Source organism: Cyprinodon variegatus, unplaced genomic scaffold, assembly GCF_000732505.1.
Source record: "Cyprinodon variegatus isolate N-32 unplaced genomic scaffold, C_variegatus-1.0 Scaffold451, whole genome shotgun sequence".
NCBI classification, from domain to species: Eukaryota; Metazoa; Chordata; class Actinopteri; order Cyprinodontiformes; family Cyprinodontidae; genus Cyprinodon; species Cyprinodon variegatus.
Window position 1 is genome coordinate 257,514 of NW_015150904.1, and position 12,628 is coordinate 270,141.

The 12,628-nt window shown below is 38.1% G+C and overlaps 1 protein-coding gene across 1 annotated transcript in view; it reads left to right on the top strand.

Annotated features, from left to right (window-relative positions):
* The window catches only part of bmp1 (bone morphogenetic protein 1), a 44,582-nt gene that overhangs the window by 28,558 nt on the left and 3,396 nt on the right, over nucleotides 1–12,628 (top strand). Inside the window, exons 7-19 of the mRNA XM_015389183.1 lie at nucleotides 700–824; nucleotides 2,907–3,022; nucleotides 4,238–4,340; nucleotides 6,411–6,527; nucleotides 6,807–6,952; nucleotides 7,040–7,235; nucleotides 7,432–7,557; nucleotides 8,626–8,786; nucleotides 9,901–10,081; nucleotides 10,190–10,315; nucleotides 10,404–10,531; nucleotides 11,966–12,179; nucleotides 12,283–12,533. Of these exons, the coding sequence (XP_015244669.1) occupies nucleotides 700–824; nucleotides 2,907–3,022; nucleotides 4,238–4,340; nucleotides 6,411–6,527; nucleotides 6,807–6,952; nucleotides 7,040–7,235; nucleotides 7,432–7,557; nucleotides 8,626–8,786; nucleotides 9,901–10,081; nucleotides 10,190–10,315; nucleotides 10,404–10,531; nucleotides 11,966–12,179; nucleotides 12,283–12,533 (1,990 nt within the window). The remainder of the gene's footprint in view (nucleotides 1–699; nucleotides 825–2,906; nucleotides 3,023–4,237; nucleotides 4,341–6,410; nucleotides 6,528–6,806; nucleotides 6,953–7,039; nucleotides 7,236–7,431; nucleotides 7,558–8,625; nucleotides 8,787–9,900; nucleotides 10,082–10,189; nucleotides 10,316–10,403; nucleotides 10,532–11,965; nucleotides 12,180–12,282; nucleotides 12,534–12,628) is intronic.

The following is a 12,628-nucleotide window of genomic DNA, read 5'->3' on the forward strand; positions in this document are numbered from 1 at the left end:
TCCCTGACCACTGCACTGTGGATTTGCATAACCTTCAATAATATCGTCTATTTTTCATAAACTTAATTCTTAGGAATTTTGCACCATGTGTCAAGCATGTTTAGTTCTTCAAAGGTCTGGTTTAAGTTGTTTTTCACCAGTTATACTCTCCCACCTCTTGTATTACAGATGTTTTGGGCATAAATTAATAATAGTTTTCTGACATAAATTAAATGGGTGAAGATGGAGCTTATTCTGCTCAGAACTTAATCCAGTATGAAAAAATATCTATATACAGTATGTTCACAATACTATATTCTGTTCACCCATTTATCCAGTATCGTTATTCACTTTGTTATACCTAACTATTAAATTTCTTAATGGTGCTATTTTCCTACGTGCGCTACTTAAATTACCGAGTAGCATCGGCCATCAGTTTTTCTTTTGTTTTTTTTTTTTTATTTCTTTGCATTTAAGGTAAATGCAAAGATTAATCAGGAGGCAAATGGATTTTTCTGAATACAGTGATTTTGTATTTTGATTGTTGTGCATCTTTGTTAGTTTTGAATGGAAGCTTTAAAAGTTTTTCATTATCATATAGTTCTTTTTGTTTTATAAATCATGCCATCTTTGAGTGCTCAAATTTTTGTTTTGTGTATGATGTGCTTGCCCATTTGGATTAAGAACAGCTCTCAGCATCATTCTGTTTTCCCCCAACAGAGGCATCTTCCTGGACACCATCCTGCCACGCTACGATGTAAACGGAGTACGACCACCCATTGGCCAGAGAACCCGACTTAGCAAGGGGGATATTGCACAGGCACGCAAACTCTACAAATGCTCCAGTAAGATTAAAATAACAGATCCTGGCTCCAATGTCTTTTCATGTTTACACAAAATAACAACGTCCCCTGACTTTCCCCTGACGCAGTGAACCCTTTGCACATCTAGTCTTAAATTGTGTTTTCTTGGCTACAATAGATGGATCTACTAGGGTGGGAGAAATGTAAACACAACCATGGGAAGGAGATTTAATACTCTCTGAAACAGATGGAAAAGAACATTTTTCGTGTCTGTAAATCACTGTTTGTACAGTGTGTAATATGTGTGTAGCTGCTCACTAGGCCGACCATTTCCCCCTAAACAAACAGCATGTTTATACCTTGAGGGATGAAAAAGGAGGTGATTTAATCTCGCTATGGTAAAACGAAATTTCAGCTACACCCAGCAGATCCATCTATTGTAAATCAAAATCTAAAACCTGTGGTATATGTTTTCCCCATTTACTCAGATACCCCTAAATAGATTCTCAGTAGCATGTTTCCTTCAGAAATCCCATAATTATTCAATAGAGTAAAGTGATTGTAGTTTAATCTCAGTCTAATTTTGGTTGTGCTGTCAAGGCCTTATAGGTTTGTTTGAGAATATAAGCTAGCATAATGAAGAGCAAACAACACATCGGACATGTTAGAGAGTAGCAATGTATGTTATAAAACATACCAAGCAAACCCACATAGAGCAATCTAGAGGTGTATGGTGGCTTTGGAGGAGCTGCAGAGATCCTTTGCTCAGGTTGAAATATCTGCATACCAAATGCAGAATTAGGCTGGGGATTATTCTCTTTAGCAAGGATGGGAAAGATGGTCAGAGATCAAAGAACATGTATGGTTCTCAATATGGGGAAAACATTTTAAAGCTTTTCAAAAAGGAGGATGAAACATTTACAGCTGCAACCTCCCCTTAATATGAGGGGGGAGGAGTTCTAAGGCACACCTGACTTTTCTGTCACATAAACATCCATGTACGGTATCTATATTTAAGATTGTGATCATTATAGCGTGATGGAATATAAGATGTTTAAAGTGTAAGATTACTATTGGACAATCTGTCCTGTAACATCTGTGTTTGTTGCTTGTGGTCATTCTTCCCCTAAATTTTCACAAATTCTCACAGAGCTGGGTCACCACAGACGGCCCACTTATGTGTGCGTTTTCTTTTTTTTAAAGCGTGATGAATCTGAAGTTTTATGGCAACCCTTCAGCCCTATTAATCCTCGATGATTCAGCGTTCTGTGGACGAGTGAATGATGTAGGGCTTGAAGCCGTGAGTGAGTCTCTCTGCGTCTTGATGGGGGGAAAAATCTTAATGTTCCAAACGTCTCCCATTTAAGAAACATTCCTTTGAGTGTTTGTCATCCCTGATTCATCCCTTTTGGCTGGTTATTGGTTTTAAATTAGCAGACCTCTGCCAAGCATTATCACACTCGTCTGGAAGCTCAGCTAGTAGCTTTATTGCTCACAAACAGTCCTCAGTAACAAAAGATGATTTCCTTAGTAGTATTAAGGTGAAATAATGCAGATTTAGCTTTGAATAACTTAACGGTTCTTGACACAAACAGCCGACGGCTCTCTGTTCCTTTGTGACTTAATCAGACACATCTTTCCCCCACTTGGCAGGAAGCTCTGTGGGCCTGGAATAAATCTGTGTACACTTTAACGCTTACACTTTGACAGTCAAACTAAACGCTTTTTTTTCTCTTCCTGCCTCTGATGACATTTATATAAAGCATCACCTCCCGCGATGGCTGTCTTATTTATAGAGCACCAGGCTTATTTTCAGAGGGTGGTTATTGTTACACACGCTCTCCTTTCCTTTGTGAAATCATCATCTGGAGTGGATGGGTGTGAGGCTGAGGAGATGCATGGATGGGAGTGATATTACCAGCAGATGTGCCTATAAACATTAAAGCGCTCCCTTTTGTGTCACAACTAGTGATATGATTCCAACATCTGTCCCTGAGATAAAATTTCAATGTGTGTGCGTTTGTGGATGGAAGGGGTCATTTCAGAACGTGTGCAAAGTCTGTTTACTCTGCATGGTCTTGCTTGCTGGAGCCTTTACCTTCAGTTCTCTTTGTCTGTGCGCAGAATGTGGGGACAGTCTGCAGGAAAGCAGCGGGAACTTCTCCTCCCCTGGCTTCCCTAACGGATACTCGGCCTACATGCACTGCATCTGGAGAATATCAGTCACACCAGGGGAAAAGGTAAAGGCATATAGATGGTACAAGAACAACTCTGAGATTCTTTGACCAATGACTGTTAAAATTATCCTTAACTGACATAATGTAATTCTGGTTCAAAGGTCCTCACGGATCCAGTTGAAATGGATCGTTTCCATGGAAAAACATCAAAATATTGGTCCTGTTAATACATATCATAGTGGTGTATCTTGAAGAGTTTTAGAACGGAAGGATAAGGGGTTTTAATTGTCTATTCATATCAATCCTAAAAATCCTAAAATCATAGACATTTAAAACACTATTCCTCCCAAAAGGAAAACATACACTTAAACGTTCAGTTTAAGAGAAAACCAAGGGTTGCGTCAGTTTATTTATAAATTAAAAATAATAATCAAACATGGCGTATGTCACTGCTCCACCACCATGATATCCCCCTAGAAAGCCTTTGTAATATAATGTTGTTGCATTTCAACTGTATCACATAGACTTGAGAGGTTTATAAACAGCATAATGAAGATGGAGGAAAGCTTAAATTTGTTAAGATATTCAAATAAATGTCAGGTTTTAAAAAAATACCCCATGCTTTCAACATCTCAGAGAGTTTTATTCAATGCATCAATTAAATGTAGACAAATCCAAACTGTGTAGATGATATAGTAAATATGTGGATCCTGATCATATTAGGCCAAAGTAAACCCTTTGCTTTACTTCCCTGAAAACCTACATAGTTTATCATTTGGAACACAAGATCCTTAAGATTAAATGACATGAAAGGGGGCAGCATGGTGCTGTGGGAGGATTTTTCTTTAGCAAGGACAGAGAAACGGTTTAGATGAGAAGATGGATAAATCAAAATGCAAGACAATCTTGATGGAAAACTAGTCAAATGCTGCTAAACACTTTCCAATTGAGTTGATGTTGACCTTCCAGTAGGAAAACATCAAGTCAGAGCCCTGGAAAGAGATTTAGATCAAAGCATTTGTATGTGTTTAGATTGGCCTAGTTAAAGTTAAGAAGACAATACAGGTTATGGATCATTCCAAGCCTTTAAAATGTTTGAATATATCTAAACCAGGACGTATTAGATACTTCCAGTTGAAATATTTCTTAAAGAAGAATGTGGAGAAAAAAACAGTCTGTAGATTACCAAACTGATACCTGTATATGGAGCAAAATGCGGTTCTAGAATGATCTTCTCTCCAATCACCATCAGTAATTGTACTTTCTTCTTTCTTTAAGATCATCTTGAACTTCACCTCCATGGATCTGTACAGGAGTCACCTATGTTGGTACGATCATGTGGAGATCCGCGATGGATACTGGAGGAAGGCTCCACTAAAAGGTCAGTTTTTTTTTTAAGATTATAAAACTATCATGGTATGTCACATGCAATCCAGAACTCAAAGATAATCATCACTGGAAGAGTAAAGGAGTTTCTTTATTATTGAAACCTTTCTTTAGCTGTACCTGCTATCATACCTTGTTTTATTTATATCGATATTTGTCTTTTATCTACTTATTTATTTAACATTACTTCACTGTTCTTTGTATCTCACTCCTGTGTCTTAGCATGCTCCAAAGGTTAATATATTAACATTATGGGCATCAATTTTATTTTATTCATTTTATTTGTTTACATTTTGTAGTTCAAGTTGTCTAACCACTTTTTAATGAGCTGCTGGGAGTACCTGTCAATGTGTGGGTCTGTCATCTGTCAATCAAGTCATCTTGAACCTTGAATTGGTCTGAATTTCCAAATTTTAGTACTTTGGTCAGACCTAATAGAAGACCTGAAAATCTGTAATAGCAAGTATTCCAGTAAAGCCTGATTTGCTCTAGTTTCTGAAATATAACAGACATAAACTGCTTTGCAGACACAGGCCAATGAATTAGAATGTCATCACATGTTCATTTAACTGGAAGGATTTCTAGACACTGCCCTGATTTAAGGTACCAAAGCATTAGTTTGCCTGAAAATTACATAAAACCAATGAAATAGATGTGAATCCGGAAATGTCACTCAGTTCTTAGTCTGGCCTCACTTTCCACAATGGAACTGATCAGCATGTGGTTGTGCTGAAACGTAAAGAAGGATCAGGTAGCCTCGATAATTCCTTTTAGTTTCTCCTCATTGCTTCCTCTCATCTTTTTGTTGACGATACTCCATAGAATACTTTTTCATTATTTTGATTATATTACCTCACCGCCTCATTTAGCACATGATACCATGGTCTTTAAAAGAAAGATTCAATCTATGTGTGGCTGGTTTAAAGTCCTGGTAAAGAAGAAATGAGAATCTCCATAAGGTTTTTCAGTAGAGGGGTGATGTGGTCTAACATGTCCTGGTCGATATCTGAACTAACTGAGGACTTAAACAGTTTTCTAGTCCTTCCTCTCATTAACTCAGCTTTTCATGTTGCCTCTGCTTCAGATCACCTTAGCATAAAGAATACAGCAGATGTCCTGGATACGTACGTGTGTGGTGGCTCTTCAAGCGCCGACTGCTGCTGCAGTCCACACCTTATGAATCTCCAAACTAACGGAAGAGCTTTACTTCTAATTCCTCTTTAGCTTGCCATTATCTTTGTTTCTTGGGTACCTTTTTTTTTTTTTTTTTTTTTTTTTTTTACACCTTTTCCTTCCACTCAGCTTTCCATTGTTATGCTTGGTTATGGCAATCTGAACAGCCCACTTCTACAGCAACGAGCTTTCTGCCTTTAACATGCACACAACATAACATCTCCTCATAACTGTTGTTTTTTTTCATCTAAGAAATCCTTAACTCAAGGTGTTCATTAGCTTTAAGCTGTTACGATTAAAATGTTTAAAAAATAATCAAAAATGTATCCTACCGTGAGTCTGTTTAATAAAGGATTTATAGGTATATAATTGAAATAGAAAAATACGAGAAGCATTCAATAAATAATGCCCTTGACCCACTTCCACTAGTTTGAGTTAGCTGAAATTTTTCAAGTACAGTTATTTATATATCTATAGATTAAGTGGAAAATTACAGCTCTGAACTAATTGTGGCCATATGAGGCATACAAAAACCAGATCACTGCTAGACACTCAACAGGCTCCATTTCAGACTTCACTCAGTTCAAACATCTGTAAATCGGAAAACACAATTAGTTCAGAGCTGTAATTTCCCACGTAATCTATAGATATATAAATAAATGCACATGAAAAATTTCAGCCAGATCAAACAAGTGGAAGTGGGTCAGGGGCATTACTTATTGAACGCCCGTCGTAAATGTAAACTTTAAGACAATGTTCTAATTTATTTATACAGGATTCATTTCGATTCTGATTAATTTAAAGGCACCTGAAATAAGACTCTGTTAAGATGTCAGAGGATCATAACAATCTAATTTCCTGTTAAATTTTTGCTCATTAACCTGTGACCCAGGTCGTTTCTGTGGTGACAAGCTGCCTGAGCCAATCATCTCCACCGACAGCCGATTGTGGATCGAGTTCCGCAGCAGCAGTAACTGGGTCGGGAAAGGTTTCTCCGCCGTCTACGAGGGTAGGCTACAATTATTTCCACATGCCTGTTCCTCAGATGTTGACTTTTAGAATTGTGGCTGGAAGCTGCTGCAGCAGCACAGACTGCGATTGGCCCTCCTGATGCTGATGTGTCTAAGACATTATGTTGAACTGATCCAATTTGGCTTCCTGTTCAGTGTCTCTGCTTATTCTTCTAGTATTTGTGTAAATAGATTTACATTTAGGAATCCTGGCTTTCTGCTGCATTTCCTTTAAGCCTTCGCTGTTAAGAGACCTTTATTTCTCTTCTTTTATGCAGCCATCTGTGGTGGTGAAGTGAAAAGGGACAATGGACAGATTCAGTCCCCAAACTACCCTGACGACTACAGGCCCAATAAAGTGTGCATTTGGAAGATTTCTGTTTCTCAGGGTTTCCACGTAGGCCTTACCTTCCAGTCTTTTGAGGTACACTCTCCTGTTTTCGTCACTTCACCTGAGTGCGCTTTACTTATAATCTCCTTTTTTAATTTTAAACTCTGCTTCCGTCCACAGATTGAAAGACATGACAGCTGTGCATATGACTACTTAGAGGTGCGTGACGGCCTCTCTGAAAGCAGCCCCTTGCTGGGCCGCTTCTGTGGATACGAAAAGCCAGATGACATCAAAACGAGCTCCAACCATCTGTGGATGAAATTTGTTTCAGATGGCTCCGTCAACAAAGCCGGCTTTGCGGCCAATTTCTTCAAAGGTAAGGGGTCAGAGAGGCTCAATATCCAACGGGTTCCAGGAAAAAGACGTATTCCAGGAATCATTCATTTCATATGTGTCCGGCTTGCTCTTAGCGACCATCTTTGACTGACTTATGTGTTGCTTTGGATAGTTTCTCCATTGAACTGAGAGGGGCCCAGCCTAAAGGTCCCCAACACCATTTTTTGTGTTTTCAGAGACGGACGAGTGCTCCAAACCGGACAACGGTCGCTGTGAGCAACGCTGTGTCAACACTCTAGGCAGCTACAAGTGTGCCTGTGACCCAGGGTATGAGCTGGCTGCTGACAAGCGCAGCTGTGAGGGTAAGTACAGGGGAGGATGGCCGGCAGCCCCGTTCACCATGTCATTTACATCCTAAAACACTTTACACACTTAGCTACCCAAATACAATAAGTACAGTCATTCACAAGCACCTGAAAGGATCCCAGCAGAATGGGCCGCGTCGCTGGGGGTACCGGGTTTTTAGAGATCTGGGTCAGAGTAACGCAAGCTTTATTTCTGTCTTAAATTATAGGTTGTCTTTAAAACCTAAATGCTAGTTTACAAGCCTCACCGCATAACCACTTATTCCGTTCCTGGCTCTAGAGGAAGACTGATGTCGTTCCATTTTGGTTGCTTAATCCAGTGGCAGAAATAAAATACGGATAGCAAAGTTTCTGCGGTAACGGTTATTAAATGGTTGCTTGCAAAATTATTTACACCCCTTGAACTTCTTAGACTAAAAATGTCAAAAAATGTTTTCTCACTTTCTTCTGGTTTTCAAACACGTTTCAAAAGGATGCATCCCTTTTCTCCCCCTTAACCTAAATGTGCTACTTAGTGTTAGATTGTCACATTGAATGAAATCCACATCAATGAAATCCAATGAATATGTGATTAAGTTACAGAAAGGGAAAACATTTTATCCGTATAAATGCCTATCTCTAGTGCAGATCAGATATGCAGTTACTTTAACAAGACCCTCAGTTGAATAATAGAGGTACTACTTATTACTTCCAGAAGTAATATTTTATATTTGGTCGTATGCTTGCATGTAGTGAAAAAGTCAAATGAGTCAGAATCTACTATCTTGAATCTGGACTGGCTGGTAAAAATAGTTTCGTAGTGTTGCTTTTATGACTCCAACATTTAATAACTCCATGTGTCAACACAGCCTTTGCTGCGGTTGCTAAGGATCAACATTGCACATTAATTTCTGCCTAGAATTGTTAGGTGAGGGTTTCTGTGCTGCTACTTTTAGCATAGGGAATTGTGTAACAAACAGAAAGCTTGTTAAGTTTTTTTTTAATATGATTTCCTTTTTCATCCACTCAGCTAGTTCTGAGTTTCACTGTTTGTGGCTGACTTCTCCTATGATGTGTTGTGTCCAGCTGCCTGTGGAGGATTTATTACCAAGCTGAACGGCTCAATCACCAGCCCGGGGTGGCCCAGGGAGTATCCCCCAAGCAAAAACTGCATCTGGCAGCTGGTGGCCCCAACGCAATACCGCATCACTCTGCTCTTTGACGTCTTCGAGACTGAGGGCAATGATGTGAGAATTTGGGGTTTTAACAGTCGATACGGGGTGGGTTTGTTCCGTGCTCTTTCATCTCTCCAATCTGACAACAGATTAAGTTCACTTCCTTCTGCTCTCATTTTATACAATTGTGTTTTAGGAAGCAGTGTTAACCATACCCATTCTTTTGCCAGTCAAAGCATTAAGGGAAAAAATCATTAAACCATCACCCCACTTAGGAAAAAAGGGAAGAATAAGTTGCATTCTGCAAATTCAATCATTTAGTGTATAAAAAGAAAGGAAGAATAAGCTTTCCTGTGAACACTTTTAGAAATATTTAGCTGTATAGCCCCTTTATCTTAGAACGGCCACACATCTGGGTTGCATTCTGGACCGACTTCTTGCATCTATGTTCAGGTATCCGAACCCAGAACCGTTGGACTACATTAGAGAATTCTTCTTTATTTCTTAGTTTTATCCCAGAAACCAAATGTTTCATGTGACTCTACATAGTCTTATTCTGGCTAAAACATTCTTTGTATGAATTTCCTCTTCAGCACAATGCAACATGTCTGGATTTATATTATATTTAAAAAACTAAATATGATGAACACTGGTGCGCACATTTAGTTTCTCTACAGACCAGCCAGTGTTTTGTTTGGTAAACTGGTATCTCTTCAGCCATGTTGTTTTATTTTTTAATTAATACTCAGTGGGAGTGATAGACTGGTATATTGGTCGGCCATACAGTAATTGCTTTTTGTTCCTTTTAGCGCATCCAGCAGCCTTGCCTTTAGGTTAACTGCAGCTCATCCTTAGCTGCTCATAATTTTTAAGATGTTTTAATAAATGTTTCTTTTTTGTTTTAAATTTAGACCAGTGTAACATTTGTTCTAGCTTATATGGAGTACAAAGGGCAGAGTTGAAGCAAGATGCCATTAAAGATAAAACTACAACAGATTACAACAGATAATTACAACAGATTGTGTTTTCTGGAATTATCCAAATTTTGCAGTCTTTCATAAAGGTATTTGATAAAGGACTGTTCTATAATCTATGATCTATAATCAGAGGCTATATTTGCTGCTTTAAGCGTTATTTAAGGACCTGATTGCGCTCCACTTTTCTCATGCTTTGTTTATCTGTTCAGGTTTGTAAGTACGACTACGTAGAGGTACGCAGTGGGCTTTCTGCAGATTCGAGGCTGCATGGGAAGTTCTGTGGAGCAGAAAAACCAGAAGCTATCACTTCTCAGTATAACAACATGCGTATAGAGTTTAAATCAGACAACACGGTCTCCAAAAAGGGCTTCAAAGCCCAGTTCTTTTCAGGTAAATCCTCCCAAAATCCATGTGTTTTCCATCTGTCGCTGGTAATTTTGATCAATTAGTATTCAGTGTGAAAATTTCAAGTGTGAATTTTTTTTTTCTTTGCTGCAGATAAGGATGAGTGCTCTAAGGAGAATGGTGGATGCCAGCATGAGTGTGTCAACACCTTTGGAAGCTACAGCTGTCAGTGTAGGAGCGGCTTTGTGCTGCATGAGAACAAACATGACTGTAAAGAAGGTATTCTACCACAGATTATGGTCTCTTATATGGTGGCAGTGAGGGCACCTATATATAAATATTCATTCTTTAATTTTATTTCTCACAGCTGGCTGTGATCACACTGTGAATAGTGTGAGCGGTATTATTACCAGCCCTAACTGGCCAGATAAATACCCCAGCAAGAAAGCGTGCACCTGGGCACTCACCACTACTCCAGGCCACCGCATCAAAATAGTATGTCCTCCTCCCTCCCTCATTAATTTAATTGCTTGTGTTTGTATCTTTTTATCTGTGTTTCCCTTAACTGAAGTGCTTAATATAACCAATCTGTGTTTACTGTGTTCCTGCTGGAATCTGTTCTGGTATTTCTACTGATGATGTGTGGCTCCCCCTTCTGACATTTTCCACATTTTTATTTTTTTGTGCCCCAGTTATGGAGAAAAAAATGCAAAATTTTGCTAACAATATTCAAATGTAGCTGGTGTATAATTTCCCCATAAACAAATGGAGAAGAAAATTGATTAAAACAAAACTGAAGTAAAACTAGAAACTTTTTAATTCATTTCATAAAAGCTTTTGGAAATATTGTTAGCTAATATTATGGAGTGTTCTCTTAAATATGTTTTTAAATGAGAATTTTTACAAATTTTAAATCTCTGAAGTTTTTGATCTAGAGATTTTTTGTTCCAAAATTGATATTTGACATCAGTTAAGAAACAAGAACCGGATTGAATAATTACTTGATCAACCTCCACATTATAAAATGAGTAATAAAAATCAGTGTGATTTATGCCGACACCATATCTGGTCAATATTTTTACTGGTCAATACTGACCAATAACAATAATGTTTTAGGCTATATGTCCTGGAAGCACGATTCCTTATTTCAGCTCATTTGCTAATGCACTAAAATAATTAAATTAAGCAGTGAATTTTTTTGTGTATGTTTAAGATAAATAGTGAAACGTTTAAAAAAAGAGGAAGCACAAGAAAACTAATGACATGTCAGTCATTGCCTGAGAAACCTTTTCCAGCAAAGCAATTTCACTAGTTTTTTTTATTAAATTATGAAATTATTTACTATTTCTATGAAAAAAGTCTTCCTTTTATTGTAGGTAATATTTCAATTAATATGAATAAATGTTGTTTTACAGTTCTACATTTTTATAATGGTATTAAAATGTATATTATAACAATTTCACAGGATAACGTTAGCTTCACCTTTATAATTAAGGATAAAATGATTCCGTTCATTACCCTATTGTTTCTTAAAGTACATGCAGTATTTCTGTTTGCATACGATCAGATGAGAGGATGAGATAATTTTTCCTTCTGTTATGTATTGGGCAGAATAACTGACATCAAAATTATTATAACTGATGTAATTTGGTAGAATTAATGGCAAATAGTCTAACATTAGATTGATCAAATCTATGTGATTTTAAACTTTGTTTTTATAAAAGCAATGACAGATTTAAATTAAACTTCTTCCTGAAATCAGTAGAATGTAATTAGTCTGCAAAAATAAAGTTTGTTAAAATGACCTGAAAGTGGACACATTTCTACAGAGGGGGGGAACTCAGCAATCTGAGTGCTAGCATTTAGACAGTAATAGGAATCTCACTCCTACCCATTAAATCTAATCTCACTAATTATGTTTTATGACAGGCCTTTAATGAGCTGGACATGGAGGCCCACCTAGAATGTGCATATGACCACATTGAGATATACGACGGGCGAGATGCAAAAGCCACCTCCTTGGGTCGCTTCTGTGGCTCCAAGAAACCCCCACCCATCATATCAAGTAGCAACAAGCTGTTCCTCCGTTTCTTCTCTGACAACTCTGTGCAGAAAAAAGGTTTTGAGGCTACTCATTCAGCAGGTAAAGAGTACACTGAGGAAGCATTTGTTTTATATATTCAGCAACAATTCATTTCTCATTTTGCTTGAGTTGACCTTTATTTTGTGTTTACCTTTCTGCCCAGAATGTGGAGGTCGTCTAAAGGCCGAAGTCAAAACCAAGGATCTGTTTTCCCATGCCCAGTTTGGGGACAATAACTATCCCGGAGCGTCTGACTGTCAGTGGGTGATTTCTGCAGAGAAAGGTTATGGTGTGGAGCTCATCTTCCAGACTTTTGAGATAGAGGAGGAGGCAGACTGCGGCTATGACTATATGGAGCTCTTTGATGGAGCGGACACCAAGTCTCCTCGACTCGGACGCTACTGTGGCTCAGGGGTAAATATCTATCATCTAGTATTCTTTAAACATCCAAATATTAAAGGAATAGTACACCCAAAACATGATTAGCCTTCATTTTCTACTCACCCCCA